Genomic DNA, 26,301 nt, shown 5'->3' with positions numbered 1-26,301 from the left:
TGGCACAGGCCTGGTCTTTGTCAAGTCAATATACACTTTGTTTAGCCCTTGCAATGCAGAATGGGAAGGCCTGTGCCCCCTAAAAGAAAAAGACCGGACAAGCATCTTGCTCCATTGGTCTTTGACTCTGAGGAGGAACTATGTCATCTGTCACCTTTGTAGAGACTGGGAAATTGGGCAGCTAAGACAAACATAGGGGCAACTGGGTTCCCAGTTGGTGAACCAAGGCCAAAGGTCTTGGCCCCAGGGGGGCCTTACAAGTTGGAATAGAGGCAGGAAAGCCTTTGCTGACCAAGAGCAGAGTCACAGTGGCCTAGAACCTCCAGGCTGGATGAGATCTCTAGAAGCATGGTCCTCTGAACTCATGCTATGCTATATGTGGTCCGCATGCTAGTTGATCAGTACAGCAATGGGAGGAGGCATTCAGGTGCTGTTTTAGCAACTTGATGTGGTTGCAACAGAGAAATGTGTGACTTTGTGTTTTATAAAAGTATAGATTGTGACAAAATGGAAATTGAAAAACTAGTCCTTTCATCCCAGACAGTGTGAGAAGCACTGCTCTAACTACTGGTTCTCCAGCCTAGGAGTGAGTCAGCCAGATAGGAACTGGCATCTGTGTTTTTACCCATCCCCCAAGGTGATGCCCAAGTCATTGTGAGCCAGTAGACCACGTGGTTTAGAATAGTCTACACCCCCAAACACATGTACAGTCTCTACCTTGCTATGACCACTCACAACAAGTCCTTGCACACCTCCAGGGCCAAGGAGGGTGCCCATCCTGAGGCAGTGGCTCTGACCTTGCCTTGAGAAGGTGCTTATTCAGATGGGGATGGAGTGCTGATTGGTAGCTGGGTAGCTGGGACCCTGTAGGACTCCACTGGGGCAATGTCTATGGTCATAGGGTGTCTGGATCAAGTCTTTCCACTGATCTGCTGCTCAGGCTGAGCCCTATTTAGACCCCCAGGCCCTCTTCAAGGAACCCCTGCTGTGTACACTGTGTCCACCTGCAGAGCCTACTGCTGGTTTCCTCACTGTTGTCACTGGTAGCACCATGTCCTTTTCTCTTCCTTCTGACCCATGCTCCCTGCTTGCCTGTTGGAGTATAGGAGAACTTGGTTTGTTAAGATCCATCCAACTTCAGTGTCACTGGCACTGAGTCACCATGTCCACCCCTGCAATGTCCATACATTTGGCTCCAGGACTCCTTCCACTATCTCCCAAACCATCCTCTGCTTTGAACACAGCCTCCCAACTATGCTTAGTGGCCTCCCTTGAAATGCCTATGGGTCTTTAGCTTTTGCCTCTTTAAAGCCATTCTGGCCACGTTGTCCCTTGACTTTTCATCTGGGTGGAGACTGGCGGTGGCAAGTATTTGGGCTTTGGAGGGGGAGGTGTCTGTTGTCTTTGAACACTGTATGTGAGTACAGGGTGGTGATAAGAGCCTAGGACAGGGACTCAGGAAGCATGGGTTCAAGTCCCACCACTCTGACCAACTCACTGTGCATCTCTGGAAATCCCTGATTCCCTCTGAGCTTCAATGTCCTCTTCTATAAAATGAGGTTACCTTCCTCAGGGGTTTCTTTTGGGTCCTGAAATAAAACAAGGGACCTAAAAGAAATTTGCATTAGCTCCCATGTGTAGAGAAGAAGGGCAAAGAGAAGGACTTGTTCTACCAGATACTAAGATACAATACAAAAATGTGGCTAGATTCTCACTTCACACCACAAATAAAAAGTGGTTTCTGGTAAATTAAAAACCTAAATATAAAAAGTAAAAACAAGAAGATATTGGAAGAAAATGTTGACTACCTTTAGGTCTTGGAGAGGGCAAGGATCAGACCTAAAATAAAACCTTCAATCATATAAATTGATCAATTTGACTAAACAAAAGGAAGGATTTCTGTTCACAAAATGATAGCATAAAAAAAAAGGTAAATGGCCAAGAGGTGAATACATTTGTGATGTCTAAAACCAAAACAACAAGATGGGATCATTCAGAAAGAAGACAGGAATTCAAATTAAAAACAAAAATAGAGAAACAATTTGAATAGGCAATTTACATAATAGCCAATCAACGTGTGAAAAGATACTGAAGCTCACCAGTAATCAAGGATATGCAAACTGAAAAAGACAGTAAGACTCTCTTGGCCCCTATCAATGTGGCAAGTATTAGAAAGTTGGAAAATACCAAGTGTCAGCAAGAACTAGGTGGAACTAAAGCCCCCATATCCTCCTGGTGGGACTATAGACTGCGATACCATTTTGGAGAGCAAACTGGCATATGCCTTCTGATCTGCTGAGCCCACATCTGGGAGCTGATCCTAATGCAGGTCCCATCAGGACATGTCCAAGGATGGCCTCTGTGGTACTGCATGGAACTGGGGACAGGTCATTTTTCCATCCCCAGGAGAATGGAGAGTCTAAATAGATCTCTGAGCAGCAATTTGAAGTAACTAGATGTGTGTGCAACATGGACTGATCTCAAAATTATAGTGCTGATTTTTTTAAAGTAAGAAACAGAACAAGATTTATAGCACAATAATATTTATGCAAATTAAGAACACATACACAAAACAACACTATATTTTACAAGAACACATACATATTCAGAGAGTCATCTCAAATGCATTAGAATGGGTGCCCATGGGTGAGGAGGCGGAAGGATGTGAGGATCTGGAATAAAGGAGAAATAACATAAAAAGTGCCCCATAGGTGATTCTAGTAGCCAGCCCTGAAATGAGAGGTGGCTTGATCTCAACTCTCTGCAGCTGAAGACCACAAATAAGCCTTAGCAATACGTTTTTTAAGGGAAAAGAAAGGGGAGGCAAATTGGTGGGGGGGTTGCTTAATGGATATGAAGTTTACTTTTGGGGTGATCAAAATGTTTTGGAACTAGACGGGGGATGGTTGTACAACGTTGTGCATGTACTAAAGGCTAATGAATTGTGCACTTTAAAATGGTTAAAATAGTGAATTTCGTATTATGTGAATTTTACAAGACAAACCAAAGGCTGGGGGAGGAAGAGAAGAAAGAAAGAAGAGCCCCCATTCAGGGCTTCTCAGAACACACCCTTCGCCCCTCAGCTGTCCTTATCACAACAGCAACTCCTGTCCACTGTGCAAAAATGACATAGACTGCAGTGCTTTGGGCTTTTGGGTAGCTAGTCCTGGCCCTGTTCACCTCACAGGCCTCTGCAGAGATGCCAGAGGCTGATGTGTGGGAAAGAGCTCAGTGGTCGCCAGAGCATAGTGCTGGTGTGAAGGATTACTGGGGATACTTATGACCAAGCCAAATTGCTCACCAGGCAATTTTCTCTCCCTTATTCCTTCCTGACATGGCAGCCAATTTCCATTTCAGTGACTTGGGACTTTGAGGATGCAATATCACAATCCTTACACTGTTTCCCAGGGCTTGCCAAAGATGTGGTCATTCCTCCTGATGTCAGATTAAAACAATGGAGAGGCACGCAGTGGAGTGGGGGAGGCAGGGGCCAGAGCTAGAGCCCATCACTCAGACACAGGACAGCTCCTCAAACAAAGGTTGCTTCATCTCAGAGCCCCAAGCCTACAGTGCACGTGTGCAGGTTAAGGTCTGTGCATCATGCTGTGTGCCCAGTGGCCTTAACCCTCCCGCTGCATGGAGATGTCTTCAGAGGGGCTAGCACTGGTAGGGTGGGACACTTCTAGACTGTAGGACAAGCTGGTGGGAGGCGTTAGGACATTTCTTTTCTTTAGAGGGGTGCTGGCAGCTCTTTATTTGTTTGAAGGCCCCTGCAGTTCCCTCACTGGTGCCCTGGGTTTCAGGGTGCTTAAGAAGGCAGCCCTACCTGAGGTCTTGGTGTTCAAGTCCAGCACCTTTGGTCAGAGAAGGTCAAGGCTGAAGCTGGTAGTGCTAAAATTTCAAGGCATGATTCCCTTACTAGAAATAACCTGTCCTACTGCTCTACCTGGAAAACTTCTAGTCAACCTTCAATACTGTCCCTAATTCTCCCAAACAGGGCTGGTCACTGTTTCCCTGGGCTTTGCAGCAAATGCTCATTGAGCCCCTGCTGGGTGCCAAGCACAGTGCCAGGCCTTGGGAGTACAAAAGGGATCAAGACAGATGTGGATGTGGTCCACAGAGAAAGACAAATATCATATATCACTTATACCTGGAATCTAAAAGTGATACAAATGAACTTATTTACAAAGCAAAAATAGACTAATGGACATAGAAAACAAACTTATGGTTATGGGGAGGGGGGAGGGAAAGGGTAGGGAAGGATAAATTAGGAGTTTGGGATTAGCAGATACTAAGTACAGTTTATGAAATAGATAAACAACAAGGTCCTACTGTAGAGCACAGGGAACTATAGTCAATATCCTATAATAACCTATTGTGGAAAATGGAAAAGAATCTGAAAAAGAAGATATATATATATATCTGAATCACTCTGCTGTACACCTGAAACTAACACAACACTGTAAATGAACTATATGTCAATAAAGTTTTTTAAAAAAGACAGATATGGTCCTCACTCACAAAGCTGGCAGTATAGTTAGTAGAGAGAGAGAGAGAGAGAGAGAGAGAGGGAGAGAGAGAGAGATTGAACAAAGAAAGAAGTAAAAGAAGACAGTATAAGTGAGCGGTGCAGCCAGGAAATTAAGATGGGTGATGTAACAGAGTGGCTGAATGGCCACTTTAGACTCGGTGGCCAAACATGATGACATTTAAGCTGATAATTGAATGTCAAGGAGCCAGTAAGGTAGAGATTGGGGGACAGAGGATGCAGACAACAGGAACAGCAAGTGACTAACCAACATCAGGAGCCTCTGCAATCATGAAACTGTGATAAAATACATCCTGCCTTGGGGGAGGTGCCCTGCCTCCCAGCTTGTGGCAGGGATGAAAGGAAAACCACTGGCAAAGGCAGCTACTGCCCTTGAGCAGTTTTGAGGTTTGTCCCCGTCAGGTTTGCCTTTTCACCAGTCAAGTTGCTTCTGCTGGGCAAGAGCTCAGAGTGCCAGGGGTCTGGGACTCTAACAGGAAGTACCATGATACTGCAGGCCAAGGAGATGTGGAGCCAGTAGACCCATGTCCTAACTTTGGCTCTTCCACTGACTTACTGTGCATCTGGGGCCAATCACTTGAACTTCCTGTGCCTTGGTTATTGTACATGCAAAATGAGGAAACCCAGCTTCTCGAGTTAATGAGAGGCTTCAATGAAACAACATATGTACAGTGTCTGAAGAAAACTGGGCCTTGGTAAGCCAATATCACTACAGCTGAAAGGCCATTTAAGTCCAGTCCTCTGTTTACTATGGGGATCCTGAGACCTGGGCTTGCTCAGTGTCACCCTAGATTTGCTTGTGGCTTGATTTCTTGGACTGCCTGAATACAGAATTTTGGGTGGTCTTCAGTGTCCCCTGTACAAGAAGCTTGAGACAGTGCTTGTGCAGCCACCCTCACCCCTACTCCCCTGAGTACTCCTTGAGTCCCCAGAATGCTTTGTCACTGTCCTCTGGCAGACCTTGATACAATGGCAGAAACACTCCCAGTGGGTGATCTGCACACTACGTCTGCAGGAGCTCCCCTGGGCCCAGTTGGCCATCTCTGTGAAGGCTGGGGATGTAGTGGCGGAGAACTGATGGCTTTTCCTGCTCGGCTGCAGCGCTCCTGACTGGGTTGTACTGGTGTCCCCACCACCTGCAGGAACCCCCCCTCCCCCACTGCCTCCTTTATGATAAGCAGCAGAAGCAGTGGCTTCCCAAGGAGGCTTCCTCTGCTGCTTGTCAGCCGGCTGGGAGCAGAGGGGCAGGGTAGCACACCGGGCAGAGGCAGAGAAGGATGCAGGAGGAAAACGAAGGGCCAGGATGTGGGCCCCATGGCTGAGAGACACAGGCAGGGGCAATGGGCAGCTAAAGATGCAGATGATGGGCAAGGATGGCCAGGCCCTACAGGAGGAGGCTGGGATGGAGGGCCACCCAGCCCAGGGAGGTTCCAAGAGGAAGACAAAAGGGTCATCGTGCATGAGGTCTGCCTGGGGCTCAGCCCATGACTTTGCCCCCTCACAGATGGCTCATCGTTCTGGGTGCCCATCAGAAGCAACTCCTATTGAAGGCACACTGACTAGGACCTGGCTAAAGCCACCTTCACAGATCCCCTTCACCATTGTCCAGACAGGTATCAGTACCCCCATTTGGCATCTTGGCTCCAAGCTGGTCTACTCCAGCATGCCTGACTCCGAGGGTTTGCTCTTTTCCCTGCATCTCCTCGAGTCTCTCAAATCCTCGTCCCTGAGGCAGTGCTCAGGACAGTCAGAGGTGTAGGGTTAGGGTTGGAGGACAGGGTCCAGGCCCTTGGGCTCAGTGCAAAGTCCCTCAAGGCAAAATCCTCATCAACTCCAAAGGCTTTTCCCAGGACTCTGCCGCTTGAGTTGCTGGAGAGGTCAAGGGGAGAAAGCAGTTCAAGAAAAGGGAGGAGAGAGACTGAGAAGCAAAGGGAGAGGAGAAGAGGTTGGAAGGGCAGCTTGGGGGAGAGAATAAAGATGAAGAGAGCTTGATGGTGGAGGGAAGAGCTGTGAGAAGGGAAGGAGGGATGGTGGAGGCAGAGAGAGACCAACACCAAGCAGCAGGAACAAGGACCGGTCGAGACGCCAGAGCTCCAAGGAAGAGAGGGGGCGGGAGGGAAGAGAACAGGAAAGGAGGGCAGAGACACACTGAAAGAGTAACCGAAGGACAGCAAGGGAGGGAAAGGATTCTGAAGAGAGGGATGAGAGGCAGGGGAAGAAAAAGAGAAAAAAAAGATGAAGAGAGGACAAGAGGCTAGGAGCAAAGAGTAAGTGGGGAGAACAGCCTGGGGAGGAGACAAGGAGGGGGAGGAGGAAAAGGGAAGCAAAGGGGAAAGAGAAAGAAGGAGCAGCAGAAAGCCAACGAAAGGGCCGGAAGGAGAGCGATGGAGGAAGAAAGAGGAGAGTGGGAGGCTGCGAGGGAGACAGTGGGAAGAAAAGGAGGGAGAGGGGAGAGAGCAAAGCTCAGAAAGATCCCAGGAAAGGAAACCAAAGAGGGTTAAAGGCAGGGGAAGACCACTTCAGGTGGCACCTGGGACCTGAGTGTGAGGGATGACTGGTCAAGCCGTGAAGACCCACTTCACAGAGGGTGTGACAATGGCCTGCCGGCCTAGCTCCCAGGAGACACTGCGGCATGTCCCTCTCTACTCCACGAGTGACACCTGCACCAGCCCTACCACCCCTCCGAGCTGCGTGCTACCTGGCTTGAGAGGCAACTAAGCTTTGCCAGATGTCATAACTCTGTGGCCATGAGTCACCAGGATAGGGCCCAGAAACCTCCCCACCTCTCCCCTCTCTCCCCCTCTCCTCTCTCTCCCCCTCTCCTTTCTCCTTTCCTCCTTCCTTCTTTCTTCCTCTACTCAAAACTGCCCACAGCCTGACCTCTCCTCCAAGTCCCTCAGTGCCCCAGTGAGCCCCACAGAGGACCTGGGCACGTGCACCACACTCTCTCACAGCCTGCAGCCCCCATTCCTTTGTGTAACAGGGGTAAAGTGTCTCCAGCTCCAAGCTGTGGCTTTGTAGGGCCACTAGTCCAAAGGACTAGGTCACCCCAAATGTAAAGGAGTGCATGACACAGCACTAGTTATGGTCACTCACTATGAAAAATGCCTTCTTAAAAGAACAGGCAAATGCAAACTAGTGGACAGGATTTTCATGCCATTCAGAAATGATTCAATATAAGATTTGAAAATAGACAAAAATCAAGTTCCAGCCAGATCTAACAGAATCCTCAAATGTCACAAACCAGTGCTGATTCCAGCTGGCTGCAATGTTATCTCTGCACTCAGGTAAACAACCCACCAGAAATCTGGATTTGGGGGGCCCACAGTGGCTCAGTTGGGGGCTGCTGTCATCTCCAGGCTCCAGAGCAGACTCCAGGTCACATGTGCTTAGCAACCAGGTCGCCAACCTGCCCACACCACGGGGATCTCTGCAGAGTGTGTGGAGCTGTCTTGTAACAGGCACAATGAGTTCTCAGCCCGTTTGGGCACCACACTCACGACCTCACCTACCTTGTCTCTGAGCCAAGGAAAAGTGTTTTCTGTCCCACAGGGTCAGAACAGAAAAGGACACGCGAGATCGCGCCTGTAAAATGAGCTGTGTTCCCGGGACTCCTTTCAGGCAGACTTCCTCTTTCCCAGACACTTTGTCCACCCACTCCCCGGCCCACCTCTGCACAGAACTGGTATATTTCCTGAAACCACTGCTGTGCTCTGAACACACTGGACACATGCTTGTTTCCTAAAGGGCTGTACTTTTACCTCCTCGGTTTAGTAGAAAACACAAGACAAATCCAAGCACGTTTGAAAAATAGAGAAAGGCACTGGTTTCCTCATTCTTTCAACAACTACTTATTAGCATTTACCCTGGACCGGGCCCTGAACGAGGACAAGGAGATGGAGTCGCAAGAGGTGACTTGATCAAGTGGGGATGGGGATCTCTGGAGCCCCCCTCAAATCAGGCTGGTTTTAGGAAAGGTCAATTTCAACTTGAAAATAGAGGGAGGGACTGGTCCCAGCCCTTGCAAAAGAAGCACCAAGGAGGGGAGGAGACAAGGGCCATGGCTTCTGGGTCCAGCACAAGGAGACAAGGTTCCTGGGCCACTGCGGTGCACCCCAAAACGTTCCATTATCTTGACAAAGGGCTCTAACTGAGCTGCTCTTTCTAAGCACACTGCGTATCCAGGGGCTCTGGATGAAATCGATCTGCAGAGGTGACTCACAGGCAGACAGCCAGCGCAGTCACAGAGACCTGTCTGCATTCCCAATTTTCCTGCTCAGGTTGTCACTTTGTTAATGTTATTTACCAAGCCCGATGCCCCAAATGCCTGTCCCCAGCCCCTACTAGAGCCCTCCAGCCATTGTCTCTGTACGCCTGTCATATCTTGTCACTGCCTCCCTGAATTCGACAGGTCTGGGCAGCCTATCTACAGACTTGCCTGCTTACTTCTGTGGCCCCAGGAGCTAGAAAGGTGGCCTAGTGGGCCCAGCCCCACCCCCTCTCAGAGCAGGTCCCAGAGGGGAATGTTACACAGCTATACCCCTCCTGCCTTTCCTAATGCAAGAAAGGGAAGAGGATGCCAGCAACAGCTCTGCAGCGTGGCATTGTGTTGCTGGCAGGTGTGTTCAGGGTCCCGGGCAGGAACAGTAGGGGACCGAGGGGATGGGGAAAACGGCTCCCGCTAAGGGGAGGCTGGGCAAGGGCTTGGAAAGCGCTGTGGCGCGGTTAACTCACGGCGCGAGAGCGCCCCCACCCTGTTTTGCGGCCGAAGGCGGAACAGCAGTTGGCCGAGCGATCTTGAGCCTGAGGCGCCGGCAAGTCTGAGACCCAGCCTCCCTCTCACACCACCTCGATGGATCTCCCAGACCTGGGTCCCAAAGGCTGTCATCTCCTTCCAGCACTGGACAGACCAGCTAAACCCTGGTGAGACTGAGGCAGTCCCCACCTTCCTAGAAGCAGATTGCCTCCAAAAGCCAAAACAGAAGTGTCTCCAGAGACCTTTCCTATTATACAGACAGGAAAATAGAGGCTGAAAATTCAAGGCACACTCATTTTCATGAGCAATGCTAAGGATTTCTGATTATTATCATCTCACTGCTGCTCCCATCCAACACTAGTCCTGTAGCCCCTCTATTCACCCACCTTGCCCTCTTAGATCAACAAAGAAAGTTGGGCTATACCCCAGGGACTCAGACCCTCAAGGGCCCTACCAATCCCAGGGATAACTACTACTCCAGCCAGCTTCTGATTTCACCACTCCAGGAAGAAGTTGGAAGCACTTGGATGTGGCACAAGCTCAGGTTATGAAACCGAGTTGGCATCTAAATGACCTAACAACAAATTGCCCAATTTAATTTGCTTACTCAATTCAATAAAACAATAAAAAAGAGAACCCATCTAATTAAATACATTGATCCAGAGAAGCTGGCAACTCTGAAGATCTGCCTGGATGTTAGTGGTTCGACAAGCTTGCGTGATGCAAAGCTATGGGTTGAGATGAGACAAACCTATTCTCTTCCCATCCCCCTAGAAGGGCTGCAAGGGGCCCTGAGAAACTCGTTTCTTAAAATAAGTTGGAAACTGAGTTCAAAAGGGGAAGAAACTTGTCCAAGTTCAACCAGGGAGGCCAAGTTAATTCCAGGGTCTGTGAAGCCCAAGAGAGCACTGAGTTCATGTTCTACTCCAGCCACAGACTGGGGCCCCTGGCCCTGCTCTTCAACATCCTTGCCCTATTGGCTCCTTGGGCTTAGATCTGGCACACCATCTTGCTTGCCCAGACAGCTCCTCTGCATCCTTCAGTATCCTAGGCAAATACCAGGTTTTCTAGGACAAATCTGTCCATGGAGACAAAACAGGAGCTTGCTCAGAGCATCTTAGATCACTGCTTAGAGTTTGAGTCATGTGAGTACGACTAGGTGGAAGGTGCTGGAAAAGAACAGAGCCTCATCAAGCCTGGAGGAGCCAAGAAAGAATGGTTTCATTGGAAATAAAAGTAATACCTTCTTCTTCAACTTCCCCGCTGTGCTATGTCTCAGGTTTCCAGGGGTAGAAATTTATGTGTCCCCAGCAAATAAGGGTGGAACAGAACCCAGCTTACATTCCTGGGCTCCCAGGCCAGTGCCCCTGTCAGGCCCTCCACGGGCACGGCCGTAGTTCCAGCCACAGCACTGAGCCCCTTTGGACTGGTGCGTAGAAAGCTTTTAACTGGAAGGGCATCTTCACCACTCTCCCGATTGTGGCTGGCTGTAGCGGGCTTGGTGTCGGGCCATAAATAAGGGCTGGCTTGTCCTTCTAGGGAAATGTCTGCCTTTGAGAGATGCAAAGCCACTTAGTCCTTGGCAGCTCTGTCCCTGCCAGGGGGAAGGTGACCTGCAACTGAACCCACAGCACCAGCATGGCAAGCCGTTCCTCCTGCTGGGACCAGATGGCATGCCATGCCTGTTCAGCTGTGGAACTCTGTCTTTAGCAGGGCCTTCTATGGACCAAGTCCCTGCCCACAGCCTCAGCCCCAAGTAGCCCCGGCTATGGGGAAGGCATGACAGATTCCACATAGACCTCTTCCCAAGGAGCAAGGAGATGAACGGACACAAATGCAGATCAGTGTTGGGGACATGGACAATACACTTGCTTGTAAGGGATCAGAGAAAGCCTCCAGGAGGAGGTGGCATTAGGGCCAACTTTTTTTTTTTTTAGAAACAGTAATTAAAGTAACTTTGAGGATTATTTCTATGCCAGGCATTATGTATGTCTTGGCTCAGGAGGCCCTCAAAAGCTCTCTGAGGCAAATACTGTATGTTTTACAGATTTACTGAACATATTATGGTTATGGAAACTGAGGCCCAAGGAAGTGAATGAATTTGCACAAGGTCACATGGTGAGGAAATCATATGGTTAGTTCAGAGTCCATCTCTTAACCACTGCAGTACCTCTACCAGAAGTTTCCTCCAGAGCAAAGCATGTGGCATGGGGAGGTCAGGGTGGCACTGGTTTTCATTCCCTCAGGGCTGACTTTGAAGGATGAAAAGGATGTTGCAGGCAGAGATCCAGGGGAAAGAAGTAGGTGTAAGCTGAGTTCCCTGTGGGACAGCTTCAGGTGGGTTATGGAATGTCAGGGAGTTGTCAGTGGCTGTAGCACTCCCAGGGTATACAAGGATGGGCATAGAGAGAGAGAAGCTGAGGACACCACCCATGATCTAATCCACTAGAGAGAGGGAAGTGAGCTAGCCCCTCAGGGAGTTCCAGGCGTTCAACATTTAAAAAGTACTCTGAGGCCAATGGCCACTAGAGGTACTAGTGATCCAAGGGGACCAGCAATAATGTCTGCCTCAGGGTGTTGACAGTCAAATGGGAGTTTGAAATAGACAATAAAGAGAAAAACAAGCAAGATGCTGAGAGAGTGATAAATACTATAAAGAAAGTCAAACAGGGTGATAAAACAGATCGTGACAGAAAAGATGGGGGCTATTTTCATTGTGGATCTCAGCAAGGACCTCTTCAAAGCCCTAAAGACAAGGAACCAGCCAGGGCAAGGTGAGAGGAAGAGGGATCAAGGCAGAGGGACAGCAAGTACAAGGCCCCCAAAACAGAAGGATGCTGAGCACGAGTGTGCAAGGAGTTCAAAGGAGACTGGAGCGCCTGGAGTGGAGAGAAGCAGGGGGAGAGAAAGAGTGGGCAAGGTCAGAGACACACGTATGGACAGGAGCTGGAGACCGCAGTCACGAGTTTGGATTTAATTAGAAGAATAATAGAAAGCCATTGGGAGGTTTTCAGCAGAGAAGTGATGTGATTGGAGTTTCATTTTTGAAAACCTCTGTGAGTGGGTGGAGAGGATTGCAGGGAGGCAAGATGGGATTAAGGACAGCCTTCTGGAGGTGACTGCAGCCATCCAGGAGGGAGCCGATGGTGGTCTGGACCAGGGTGGGGCCAGTGGAGGCAGGAGAAGTGCATGGATTCTGATTTCACTTGGAAAGTTAAGTAAAGAGTGGTTCCAATCCTGAGAGTGACTGAATATGGTGGATGAAGGAAAGAGACTGCAGGGGTTTTGCCTGAGCAACTGCAAAGGTGCTCGTGCCATCACTGACATGTGAAGACTAGGGGAGAGCTAGTGTGGGAGAAAAGTAATGAAGAGGTGAGCTATGTTGGTGTTCATTTTGGAATGCCATGGTGGTGTCTGCTAGGCATTTGGCTATTTCACCATCATCTGTGCTCTGCCTTCATGGGCCATTGGAGTGGTTACTTACATAATCATTTTGTTTAAATCAACCTTAAATCAACTCACTTTTTTCTTTAACTCCATGCTAAGAAATAGTATCCATAACATCAAGAGTTTTGTGGATTAGTAGTATTTTTTCTAAATATACATTGAAATAACAACCACAGTTCCCACGTCCCCTTGCAGTTCAACCTTGACACTTCCTCCATACCTAACCTCTGCGGAGGCTGGGCACCTAGCACACACAGACTTGAACTGAGCCATTGGCTTTGGCACCCAAGAACATCTGAGGGCATCTGAAGAGATCACAGCAGGGTATTCAGGGAGGGAGACGTGGTCCTACCGTGAGCCCTCACGGATTCCTGCTTAACCCTCTGTTTGGTGTGACTGGCTGGGGTGGGGGGGTTGGTCACTGAGCAGAGTCCACTACCCTTTCCTTAAGTTCATGCGCCCTCTGGTGGCTGGGTTACTTGTCCCTGTGCACTGGAGGTCTTCTAAGCTCCTGGTTCCAAACTACACAGAAGAAGGGGACCCTCTGCTTTGGTCTCCCCACCCAACCAAGGTAGGGGCAAGAAGTGAGATTAGCTTTAGGCTCCAGGCTGAGGGACTGTTAGATGGTCTTGAGTCTGGACTCAAGCTGGGCTGAGGTGGGGGCGGCAGTCTGCTGGCCAGGCAGGGGCCACCAAGGGTCAGACCAAATGGGGAGGGGAAGTGGCTTGTGGGAGGAGGGGCTCCTGTATTCTATAGAAGGTCACCACTGCAGAGAGAAGCAAATGGATGGCCATGTGCAAATAGGGCAATTTATCTTAGGTGGGTATTTTCAGAGGAAAATAAGAAACATTCCAATTTAAACATTTTAAAATTAAGAACAGGGAACATCAGACTGTGCCGAATAAATATGACACATAATGGAAAATGTACTTCAGTTCTTATATTACAGGCAGCTACGGGAGAGAAGCGGGGGTGGCGGCCAGTGGCAGGCAGGAGAGTCAGGTTCTCGGGGAGAGCAACTGAAGAGGGGGCTGGGCAGGCTGGGGGAGGGGCAGAGAGAAGCACTGTCTGTCTAGACTGGCATCCCTGTGCTTACACAGGCATCCCACACCGCGTCCACACAGGGGTGCACATAGGAGCACATACACACATGCACACGTGTGCACACACACAGGTACACACACGTACCATGCCACACAGGTATTCCTTCTGTCACTCCTTCATCTTTTCCTCAACGAACAAACTGTGTTTAGATGAGACAAGATCAATTGCTAAACAGACACTTGCAGTCCAGTGTGTAAGGAAGTCTCGTGTGGAAGGCTGCGTTGGGGCTCAGGGAAGGAGTCTCTGAGTTGAGTCTTAGACCAAGAAAAGGCAGAAAGGAGTGATCCAGGCAGAGGGGGCAGCATGAGAAAAATCCTAGAAGCCTGAGACATAGCCATCTGAGGGATCACAAAAAGTTTTGGGTAATTGGACTCAAGGTTATCTGGGAAGAAGGAAGCTGGGGAGAGAGTGGGAGCTGAGCCCCAAAGTCTGTCTCAAACTGGTGTCTTCCCCCTTGTGACCCAGATATGTCATCTGCTTTGCCCTGGGGAAAATCAGATCCAAGATGACTGATGTGGACTGGCAATCAGGCATCCATTGCTGATGGACTGAGGGTGAACCAGGCTCCAGGGAGAAATGCTATAGAGTTCTTGCTGAAACCAAGGCAACACTTTTTAATGCAGTCATCTCCCTGCCTCTGGGCCCAGTGCTATCCTAGGGCTATGAAACTAACATCTAGGCCACTTCCAGCGCATGGTGGAAACTGAACTCCTTCATGCAACCTTAGCACTAAGCATCTGGGCAAGCAGCTGGCTGGCTCTCCCAGGACTCTGCCTCCTAGTGGCCTAATCTCTCTGCGAGTGAAGGGGCTTAGAGCCATTTCTTCCAGTCCAAAGCCCAAAGGAAGAGCATACACAGAACACTGTAAATGCTGCCTCCCTAGTACTGCCACTCTCAGAGACCAGGACCCAGGCATGGGGAATGTTCCAGATCTCTCAGTGTGAATCTTCCCCTGAGTAAGTTTTATCACCATAAGCTAAGGAAGAGGCCAGGAAATTACATTAAATTTTAAAAGAAATCTGGCTATAAAAATGAACTCCAATAAAAAATGAGTGGTGACACCAAAATCCAGGCAACAAAAGAAAAAATAAATTGGACTATATCAAAATTAAAATTTCCTGAGCATCAGAGGATACAATCAACAGAGTGAAAAGGCAACCTATTGAATGGGGGAAAACTGAAAATAATATGTCTGTTTTGAGTTAATATCCAGAATATATAAAGATCTACAACTCAACAACAACAATAAAAATAATCCAATTAAAACGTGAGCAAAGAACTAAATAAACATTTCTTTAAAGAAGACATACGAATGGCCAAAAAGCAGACAAACAGATGCTCAACATCAATAATCATCAAGGAAATTAATCTCAAAACTACAATGAGATACCACCTCACACCCATCAGGATGGTTACTGTCCAAAAAAAAAAAAAAGCAGGAAACAATAAGTGTTGTGAGGATGTGAAGAAATGGAAATTTGTGCACTGTTGGTGGGAATGTAAGATGGTATGGTCACTATGGAAAACAGTATGGCAATTCCTCAATAAAATAAAAATAAAATTGCTGTATGATGCATCAATTCCACTTCTTGGTATATACTCAAAACAAGTGAAAGCAGAAACTTGAACAGATATTTGTACATCAGGTGCATAGCAGCATGCTTCACAGTAGCCAAACGATGCAAACAACCCAAGTGCCCATTGATGGATGAGTGGATAAATCAAATGTCGTCTGTCCATACAAAGGAATATTATTCAGCCTTAAAAAGGAAGAAAATTCTGACACCTATTACAACATGGATAAACTCTGAAGACATTATGCAAAATGAAAGAAGCCAGTCATGAAAGTACAAATACTGTCTGATTCCACTTACATGAGATATCTAGAGTAGTCAGATTCACAGAGACAGAAAGTAAGATGATGACTGCCAGGGCTTGGGGAAGGGAGAATGAAGAGTTGTTGTTTAATGGGGACAGAGTTTCAGTTTCACAGATTGAAAAGCACTCTGGAGCTTGGTTGCACAACAATGTGAATGTCCTTAACACTACCAAACTGTACACTTAAAAATACTTAAGATAGTAAATTTTATGTGTATCATATCACAATTAACAGAGAGATAGAGAGATAACTGGTATGCACGAAGGCGTCTGAGTCTGTGCCTAGGTCTTATTTTTTTTCTTTCTTTCTTTTATTTATTTATTTACTGTATGGGGGGAGATCATTAGTTCTATTTATTTATTACTATTATCATTTTTCTTTTTAATAGAGGTACTTGGGATTGAATCCAGGATCTCATGCATGCTAGGCATGTGCTGTACCATTTGAACTACACCCTCCCTCCTCACCTAGATCTTCTTGCCTACTAATTAGCACTTGTCCTTCGGGCCTCTAATCGTCCAGTGGTGCCCACTCAAACATCTGCTCCTTCCGGAGATCCTCCCCAAATCCCTAGACATAACTGGTGTTACTGGAAAGAATGTCTGCTGGCAGTGAAAGCATAGGAATTTTGGTGTGTTCACTTACTGTCCGAGTGAAAAAATATTCTCCGAGTGCCTCCTCTGTGCCAGACATGTCTCAAAGGCTGCAGGCAGAGCAGTAAGGGAGGCTGTCTCGGCCCTGCCCTCAAAGAGCCCACAATCTGGAAGGGAAACCAGAACCATCAAAATGGACCACATGGTATAATAAAGAGCCAGGATGGAGACTCACAAGCATCCTAGAGAGGGGTGATTTACTGCCTGGTGTGGGAGTGGGTTCTATGAAGGGAGCCGTCTCTGAAAAGGACCGTTAGGGCTTAGGCAGGCAGCTGAAGACAGCGAGGAGGGTATTCCAGGCAGAATGAGTCATGGATAAGGGGAGAAGAGAAATAGGAGGAAAAGAGAAGGGTTGAGGGAGGAAGGCAGAGAATGTTAATAGCAGAGTTGAGCAATAACCACAAAGAGTTTCAAGGAATTTATTAACTTGTAAATGCCTCTACTGCAGATGTTAACATGAAGAGTCTGCCACCCACCACCAACCTCAAGGCCTCTTCAGAAATGCTCTTGTCCACCTCCTTCTTCAGGTGGCATTGCTGACAGCTCGTTCCTCACTCCGTGTCCTGGCATGGACCAGGAACCAGGAGCAGCATCATCCCTCTGGTCCAGAGGAGACTGCAGAGGTCCCACTCTTGGTTGGCAGGCAGACAGACAGGTCAAGAGGGCTGGACTTCGAGGGTGTGACAGGGAGAGGCAGTGCTCAGTGAGCACTCTCCTACCTGTCCCCTCCACACCTTTTGCCTCCCTTGAGAGACAGACAATGGGTACCTGTGCTGAATGTCTGCGGCCAAAGCTTGAACTACACACGTGTGCAGGGAGATGGAGATATTCAGAACACATATTAAAAAAGCAAGGGCCAGAACCAAATGGGAAGTGGCTAGGGGCAAAGGAGCCCAGAGAGATGGGAGCACTGCTGCGGGGTGCACACCACCCTGCAGATGGGCTTCTGCAGGCCAGTGAAGCTGCTCCCCTCAGACTAGGACAGGATGAAGCTTCTGGAAGCAGAGCCAAACACAGTCTGTTCTGTGCACACGATTGGCTGTTAGTTGGACTTGGAGAAGGGCTTCTGGATGATTGAGCCTAAAAGCTGTGGACCAAGAGGCTTCTGGGAGAATTCAAGGGGACATGAGAGTAATGCATGTATATGTGGGGACCTACACAGCTCTTCTAGCTCCTGGGGTTAAGGCCAAGGCTGGAGAGGCAGTTGGGCCCAAGCCATTATGGCTTCTCAGCAGCAGCTGGCTCGGGGCTGTTCATCCCATCTGACAGGTAGTCGTCCTCATTATTCTGCTTCATTTTGGTTTCCAAGACTGTGATGCGCTGCTTGAGCTTCTGCTGGGCCCCTGTGTACTCAGCCAGCAGGCGGGTGAAGCGAGTGTACAAGGTCTCCATGTTGGTCTCCAGCTGCTCTAGCTTCTCCTGCACATCGACCTCCATGCTGGCTGCCACTTCATTCTCATCCAGCAGACCTTCCTTCATCAGGATCTCCCGGCCCCTCTCCTCCAAGACCTTCTTGGCATCAGGATACTCAGTCACAGCTTCCATAAGATCATCCTTGGACAAGCAGAAGAGATCTGAGTAACCAAGGCTGCGGATATTAGCTGTGCGTCGATTGCCCATTTTGCTGCCCTTAATGTTAAGGATACTGATCTCTCCAAAGCAACTCCCAGCTGAGAGCAGAGCATACTGAGTGACACCATCGTTGGCCACCACTGCCAGTTTTCCCTCCTTGATTATATACATCTCCTTCCCAATGTCCCCTTTGCGGCAAATGTAATCTCCAGGGCTAAAGACCTGAGGACGGAGCTTTAATACCAGCTCCACCAGCAAGCCAGCCTCACAATCCTGGAAGATGCGCACTTTCTTGAGTGTGGACAGGTGGACGTTGATGGCTATTTCTGCCCTCAGCTTGGCTGGCAGGTTCTTGAGAACTTCCCGCTCATCCACACTCTTCTTATTGGTCCACAGGTAGTCAAACCACCTAATGACTTTGGCTTCCATCTCCTTGCTGACCTTGCGGAATTGCATGTAATGTTTGACAGCGTCAATTTTGGCCTGGAACTCAGCCCGGGTGGCATTCATGTTGGAGATCATAGAGCCCACATTTCCCACGATGGTGGCAAAGATGAGGACACCAATCAGGAAGTCAAAGATGACAAATAGGTACTCCTCATCCTTTACAGGGGGTGGTGTCTCCCCAATGGTGGTGAGGGTCAGTGTAGACCAGTAAAGACAGTAGATGTATTCCCTAGCCAAGTAGCCATACTCAGGGTCAGTGATATTGGGGTAAACCCAAGTGTCAACTCCAAAGCCAATGGACTTGGAGATGGCATAGTAGATGCAGGCATTCCAGTGGATGATGACCAAGATATAGAGGATGAGGTTGCTGATGCGGAAGATGTTGGGGTAGCTGGTGCGTGTCTCAGTGCGATCAAAGAACTCAAACATGCGGGCAAAGTGTAGTAGGCGGTTGAAGCGCACCTCAGGGCTGTGAATGCCCACAGCAAAATAGATGAGGTCCGTAGGGATGACGGAAGCCACATCCAGCTTGAACTGCAGGGTGTGGATGTAATTGTCCCGCAGCTTCTTGGTGTCTTTGACCAGCAGCCCCTGTTCCAGGAAGCCTAGTGGAGACACAAGCCAACATATCACCTCTGCCCTCAAGCCTGTCCTTCTGGATAGACTAATGCTCAGTGAGGAACAAACTGCTTACTCAACCCTCACTCCCAAGGAGGGGTATAGGAAACTCATATAGCATGGCTGGCCATAAGTACCCTAAACGATCACCTCCAGGTCTGAAACACACTAAGCATGTAGGGAACATGAGGTTCAAAAGGGACAGGCACCAACCTGTGTCCCAGCCAGACAGTTGAGGCTAACATCATGTCAAGATGATTTCCTGAGAATTTGAACTCAAGCCTTTGGACTTATGAGTGATGCTCCTGCCTGTGCATCCCGGTTGCTTATTTACCTGTGCGCAATCGGATGAAGAGGTCTGCGATGTAGACCACATCTGAGAAGTAGTCCAGCACCAGCCACACTAGGTAGTAATTTTTCTGGAGGTCACTGAAGCAGGCTCTGCAAGAAGACAGGACTGGGCTTTACCCTCAAAGCCAGCCAGAATCCTCTGAAGTCCCCAAACTGCCCACTGTGAGCAGGGTTTTGGATGGCCACCAGAAGCACTGATGAGACACACCAAGGAGATACAAGCAACTACTACTCCAACCTATATTATCACACAGACTTCACTACATAGACAGCATCATGGACCACTGCTTGTCTGTCACAGCCACTAAACTGTGACCTTCCAGAAGATAGAGACTTAGTCATTACTGCATGCCCTGTGTCCTAGCCCAGAGTACCAAGATTCAAGTGCTCAACAGGTATGAGCTGAATAAAAAATGAGTTGTTGGAAGAATGACCTACAACACACAAGTAAAGAGCCTCCACGCTCATCTCCTCAACATATATCTACTGAGAACCCAACATGGAGCTCTGGCCAGCCTAGCTGAGAGCAGTAGCTGGGCTTAGACTAGAGGCAGTGGGGACGAAGAGAGGTTGGGGGCTGCAGGAGGGTTTTAGGAGGAATGGCCAAGACTTGGTGACTGAATGGGTAGGGGTCTACGGAGACGGCAGAGGAAGAGGTAGAACCCAGGATGATGACTCTGACTACTTGGATACACTTAGAACAAAGCCCCAGCGCCCTCCCCTGGTGCACAAAGTCTGCATAACTGGTTTGTGCTGACCTCTCTGATGCCTCACTTGCAGTCCCCCAGCCACAATAGGCCATCTTGAAAGAGGGTCTTTGCGCTGTGTGGTTCCTTCTTTCCAGCATGTTCCCTCCACCAACCTCAGGCATATAAATAGGCAACTGCCTCTTACCACTCAGGTCTCTGCTAAGGTATCACCTCCTCAGAGAGGTCTTCCCAGACTTCCCTTTATCTAGTAGCTCCCTGCCTCAGTCCCTGGGGTCACCTTGAGCATTGGTTTTTTCATGTCTACTGTCAGTGGCAACCACTAGCCTGAGAGCTCTAGGAGCACAGAAACCACGTGTGTCTTGCTCACAACAGCATCCCCAGCACTGATAACAGAACCTTGCACCGAACAGGTGCTCAGTCAAATCCTTGTTGAGCGAATGACTGAGGTGGGGGGATGGTGTAGGGTGGGAAATGCTGTAAAGAAAAGCTCCAGGTAGAGTGGCTTCGGAAATGGGAAAGCAAGAAGAATCTCCATAGGTTGAAAATGGGGAAAATGAATTTTCTCTTGAGGAACAGCATGTTATGAGCCAAGAGTACTGTGTGCTGGGGCTGGGGTATGTCCAGAAGGTGGTATTAGAGAGAAGGCTGGGTCCAGAGGACTTCGAAGGCGGTGTTGAGCTCTTGAACTTCATCCTGTGGTCAATGAGGGACCACTGAAGGGTTTGTGAGGGAGGGGTGACACCATCAAATCCCAGTTTCTATCAGCCATGCTGGTTGCAAGTGTGGAGGGTGCACGGGATGGGGCAAGAGTGTCTGTAAGGAACGGCTGCAGGGCTATAGCAGTTGTTCCAGGGAGAGAGGAGGGCTACCTCACCTGGGACGGTACTGATGTGGAGGAGGAGGTAGGAAGAGATTACAGACACCAGGAAAAGGGTAGACATGAAGCTTTAGCAGCATATTACATCTCGTTGGGGTAGGAGGAGTTGGGGGTTAATAGGGCAGAGAGGGTGCTGTTGGCAAGCAGGGAATCCAGAAAGAGGACTGGGTTGGAGTGAATTGTGTGCCCACAACTGGGACTGGTATGCGCTCAACCCCAGGACCTGTGGACTGGGTTGCTTTGACTACCCCCTGCTCACCTGGCCACTAAGAGGCACCAGTTGTAGAAGACAGGCATGGCAATGACAAACAGCCAACAGTAGTACCAGTCCCCAGCTGGATCCAAGACAAACAGTTCAAATTTCTTCCTGAGGAGATAGACAGAGGACAGGCTGGGAAACCAGATTGTCAGCACCCCAGCTCCAAGAGGCCCTAAAAAAGCAACCCCTGAGGGAATGTGCAGGGTGAAGAGTGGGTTGACTTAAGGCCTCATTTTTTAGGAAGCCACAACGTGGTACTGGGCGTCAGAGCTCAGATGGGTAAGAGATATCCCTCATCCCATTTTGACCGCACATGCGCCTGTTGGCTCTTACACCCTCTGGAGGCCTCTTGCAAAGAGAGCACAGAGAGGGGGCAGCACTTTCACGAAGAGGGCCCTCAGGCACCAGGGAGGGGCTTCCACAAGATGGTAATGAGGGCTCAGGGCCCCTTCCCACACCCCTCCCTCCTGGGAAGAGACAGGAACTCCAAGCAAGTGACCACCATGTGCTTCCTGCACTGCCTTTCCCCCCAAACCCCCCTTCACCCTCCCTGCTTGATCCTCCCCGCCTCCAGCCCCCAAATCACTTTCCCAGATGCTGTGTCCTGCCTTGGCAAGAGCTCTCTTCCTCTAGTGGCCAAAGTGGGGAATGTCAGCTTGGCCAGACATCCACAGTCGCCTACTCATTCCTCAAAGAGCAGGTTCACTAGCTCTGCCTTCTTTGCCCTCCCACCTCCTTCTAGCTCAGTTGTTCCTGGGACTTACCCTGCCAGGCAGCCCTCTGTATGGCCTCTTCAGAGACCCACCTCTGCACCCACAAGGGCTCTGGTATTGGCATCCCCTGGACCGCACTCCCTGGTTGCACCCTCCTCTGCATCCACTGACTGCTAGAACCAAGGTTGCAGCTGGAGCAGCCTTGGCTGAGCACCCCCCTCCAGCCCACATTCGGGTGCCCTGACACTTGCTTCATGAGCAGCAGCAAGAGGACATCTGGCCAGTGGCAGCTAAGGGAATAAAAGCCAGCAGGGGCTCCCATGGCAGGTGGGCCACTGACAGAAAGGAGGCAGGCATGGAGAATGATGGAAATTTTCTCAAGTTAAAACCATAGCAGGTCTCCCCTGCCCACCCATTTTCCTGCCAGGACAGGGCTGGTGAGCCCCTGGTCAGTCCCCAGCTGCGGTATAAGGAAGCCCTCAATCACATGCTTGGAAGCCCTTCCAGCCCCAAAGGCTGGATGGCCATACTTGGTACCCTTGCCCTCGCCGTCCTTGTTGCCTTTGCCATCCCCTTGCTGTGTTGTCACAGTATGGAGCTCAGGCCCACGGAAACGTTCAAGGAATGAGTCTGGTCTAGGTTCCTCCTCACGTAAATTCTTGTTGGCCCACTCTCTGATGACCCCCACCAGGCGGACGATCCTAGAGGTGAGAGAGGAAGCATGAGATAGAGAGAACTGTGCTGTGTGGAGAGGACCTGCACAGAGGGCAAGGGGCTGGGGCTCGGGCGTGACTCTGAATGCAGCCTGAGAGATAAAGGGCTAGTCTGGGAAGACTTTCTGGAGGAGGTGAAGTGTCAGTTGATTGTGAAGAACAAACAGAAGGTTTCTGGGGCAAGATGGAGATTGTGCTAAGAGAGGGCAGGTCAGGAAGAAAGTTGGCTCAGGCTTCCTGATTTCTCCATTCAGCCTGTGAGTCTGGGATGCAGACCACAGAGCCCTCTACCCAGGCCCCGCTGTTGGGAAGGATCTCCTCTTGACGCTGCCACAGACAAGTCTGAAAGGAAACCTCCACCAGCCACTCCAAGCCTGCTCACAGGAGCCTCCTCCAAAGGAAAATGTTGAGCTAGGACAGCGCTGACAGTGCTTCACAGAGGTCTTGGTAGAAAGGCCCAGTGGGATTGAGAGGAGAAGGTCCCTGATCTGACAGGCCCTTGGGAGGGAGGGGGTAGCAGCAGGGCAGTGGTGAAACCCACCTGCAGAAGCCACCCCTCCTCTGCTGGGGGGCATCCATCTCTGCCAGCCTCTGTAGTTCTGAAGAGGTATCATTATCAGCCGCAGACTGTGGCCTGCAGAGGAAGGAGCAGAATTAATCAAGGCTTTTTTTCTGGGCATGCCTTGTCTCCTGTTAGCACTCTCCCCTCCTGGGAGATGCCTAGAAATACCGTGGTCCTTTTAGAGGGTGTCCTGGAGCCCAAGATCATTTGCTCTGTGCCAGTGAGGCAGAGCTGGGAGGAAGTAGCTGCCTCAAGGCCATCTCTGAAATGACCCAGCCTCAGCAGACTCACCTGTTGCTGGTCCTGTGGTCATCTTTGCCATTGGCCTTGATGACTGGAGGTGCATGATGATTGTGGTTATTGGCTGGGGAGCTCTTCACACCATTGGTTTTTTCTGTCATCCTCCATGTATGATCAGGACCCTCACCTGCCAGGGAGATGTCCAAGAGGAAGGTAACAGAAGACCCTGGTCCCCATATGAGGCAGGAGAGTTGCAGATGAGCACAAAGAACAGAACCAGGGCCCACATGGCAAACCCAAGCTTCCCTGGCCATGGAGGCCAAGAGGATCTGCATTGCCTAGGTGGCCTGCTCCCAGCACCAAGGAGATGATGGTGTTCACCCACCCTGGCAGCTAATTTAAAAGGCATACAGTGCTAAATTGCAAAATGTGTTTCTTTTTCTTTTACCCCAGTGAGTTTTTTTGACATATGAACTATCGAAGGTAAAACAAAGCAAAACAAACAAAAAACTGTTTAAGCCATCTTATGGTGTCCCTGCTCTGCAGATCGCTGGCACATACTTATGCTGCCTCCAGACTCCTGCCCCATGGCAGGTGATATATCTCCTTGGCCCAAAGCAACTGTCACCCTGCCCCCATCTCTCTGCTTCTCCTCACCTGAGACCACCTCAGAGCTCATGGTTGTCAAGTTGGAGCCCCATGTCTGACTGACACCTTCACCAGGGGCACTGTCTCTGGGGTCCCTTCCTTTCAGCATCAATCACATTTCCTCCAGCACATCCAACCCGAGGAACAAACAGTAGTCTGGTGGGTGGGGCAGGGAGTGAGGAGGAGAGAAGGAAGAGCTCTCATGGGCTCTGTAAGCAATGGTCCAAGTCAGGACTCTCTCCTCTGGGCTATGGGGAGCCTTGGAAGGACCAAGTAGGAGCATGACAAAGACAGCATTATATTCCAGAAAGAGCCTTCTGACTGCTGGGTAAAGACTGGATTAGCGGGCAAGCAATGGTGGAGGTGAGGTGGAGGAGTCTGGAGAAGATGGTGCCAATGGAGCCTGAAACAAGTGGCAGAATGGACGGGGCTTGGAAATGGGTTGGGTGTGGGAAGTAGAGAGAACAAGTGGGTGGGATCATGCAGAAGAACCTTGGAGAGCCCCAACACTTCAGAGCTGAGCATACTGAGAGGGAAAAAATCCAGAAGTGAGACAGGAGATTGTGTTCTACTGTGTGTCCTGCATGGGGTCAGGGGGGCTGGGACAGTTCTTCCCTGCTGAGGCTGGTTAGCACACCCCGCCAGATTCAGTCACAAATGATGAGCACGCCCCAGTAATTACCTGTGGTCCCTCCTGCTGGAGCCCCCCACCCCCACCCCAGCTTGTTCCAGCTTCTGAAGCTGTCACCATGGTGAATGGCAGGCACGTCAAGCTCTGCGGCGAGTGGTAATAACAAGCAGCCTCACAGCCGCTCACCTGGTTCCGCTCTCTGCGGGACTACGACACCGGGATGCTAATGAGGGCACCTGAGGGAGAGGAACCGGCATCCTTGAGTCCCGGCTTGGACCCTGGAGGTGGCAGACCATGGAGACAGAAAGTTCCAGGCAATGCAAACAAAGCTGGGGCCCCTTGCATTGATCAGGGTCTCAGGGCTGGCCTCCTGGAAGCCTGGAGATGAAGAGGGCCTGTAACAGAGACCCAGAGTGGGGCTCAGTAGAGCACTTTCAGTGGATGAATGGCAGGGGCAGAGGAGGGGCAGCAAAAGTCAAGTCCATTACAGGGATGGAGGGAACACTGGTGTGGGAGGCTGGACCCGGAGTGCAGAGTGAGCTATGGTTACAGGAATGGGGCAGAGGAGGCCCAGGGCAGCCCAGGGAGACTGCAATCACTTGGACCCCTCCTCTCTTTGCTGATCCTCCCCAGTAGCAGTGGCCCTACATTACTATCACGTCCCAGCCCAGGTATCGCTTTCAAGCTGCACACCTAGGTAAAACTGAACTTGATACCTTCTCCTACAAATCAGCTTCTCCTCCAATTTCCCAATCACCCAAGCTGGAAACCCTGATGTCACCATGACTCCTTGTTTGCTTCACTGATCACATCCAAGTAGCCTCTGTCCTCAGTTGATTGTCACCCCCACAAAGGGTCAAAAATCTTTCCACTCACTGCCCTCTGTCCCCAAGGCACTGGCCTGGTCTCCAGCCTTCGCTGTTGCTCTCCAGGCTTGCAGCAGCTGACTCTGACTGGCCCAGCGCTCACTGCGGTCTGGACTGGAGGGGAGACATGGACACCATCAAGGTTGCTGGGAGTTAACCTCTCAGTGGGAATGAGCGGCCCCTCGTAGCACGAGAGCAGAGGAGGAGGCTGAGGGGAGAGTCCTGAGGAGTTGCAAAGGTGACAAATGGCGGAAGGAGTGGACCAAGTGGAGGAGTCTGAGGAGGACAGGCCCCAGGAGAGGGAGCATCTCAGGAAGGGAGGAGTCTGCAAGGCCAATGCCCTACCCCCACACCCGGAAGAGAAGGGCTGCTCACAGAGCCTAACCCTTCCTCCCTCTGAGATGAGACCTGGATGGGGCCCACGTCCAATACCCCGTGATGACCATATCAAGGCCAGACTCAAGGAGTGTTAGTAGAGAGGGCGTGTTAGCAGGGTTTTGGAGTGAGTAGCAGGAAGTGAGGGGCAAGAGATAGATAAAAGAATGTAGCTGACTCTTGCTAGAAGCTTGACCAAGAGAGTGGGAGCTGGAGGATGTGAGATTGTGAAGGTTCCTTTGTGTTGCACTGTTGTTATTCTTTTACAGAAAGGAGATAGTAAAGCAAGTGTGAAGGTTTTGAGGAGGGATTGAGGAGATAATGAAAATAT

At 49.9% G+C, this 26,301-nt stretch overlaps 1 protein-coding gene across 1 annotated transcript; it reads right to left on the bottom strand.

The window, feature by feature from the left end:
* Positions 1-17,350: 17,350 nt before the first annotated feature.
* CNGA2 (cyclic nucleotide gated channel subunit alpha 2) lies at positions 17,351-23,636 on the bottom strand. The gene is made up of 6 exons (XM_006216202.2): positions 23,502-23,636; positions 23,190-23,282; positions 22,466-22,636; positions 21,223-21,330; positions 19,360-19,466; positions 17,351-19,012 (listed from the first exon to the last, which is right to left on the bottom strand). Exons 1-6 carry the CDS (start codon positions 23,609-23,611, stop codon positions 17,607-17,609), a joined length of 1,995 nt encoding a protein of 664 aa, XP_006216264.1. The 5' UTR covers positions 23,612-23,636; the 3' UTR covers positions 17,351-17,606.
* Positions 23,637-26,301: the final 2,665 nt, after the last annotated feature.

Source organism: Vicugna pacos, chromosome X (genome assembly GCF_048564905.1).
Source record: "Vicugna pacos chromosome X, VicPac4, whole genome shotgun sequence".
In the NCBI taxonomy this organism is placed as follows: Eukaryota; Metazoa; Chordata; class Mammalia; order Artiodactyla; family Camelidae; genus Vicugna; species Vicugna pacos.
The sequence above is the reverse complement of the archived record's forward strand: the minus strand, read 5'-3'. Positions and strand labels throughout refer to the sequence as shown.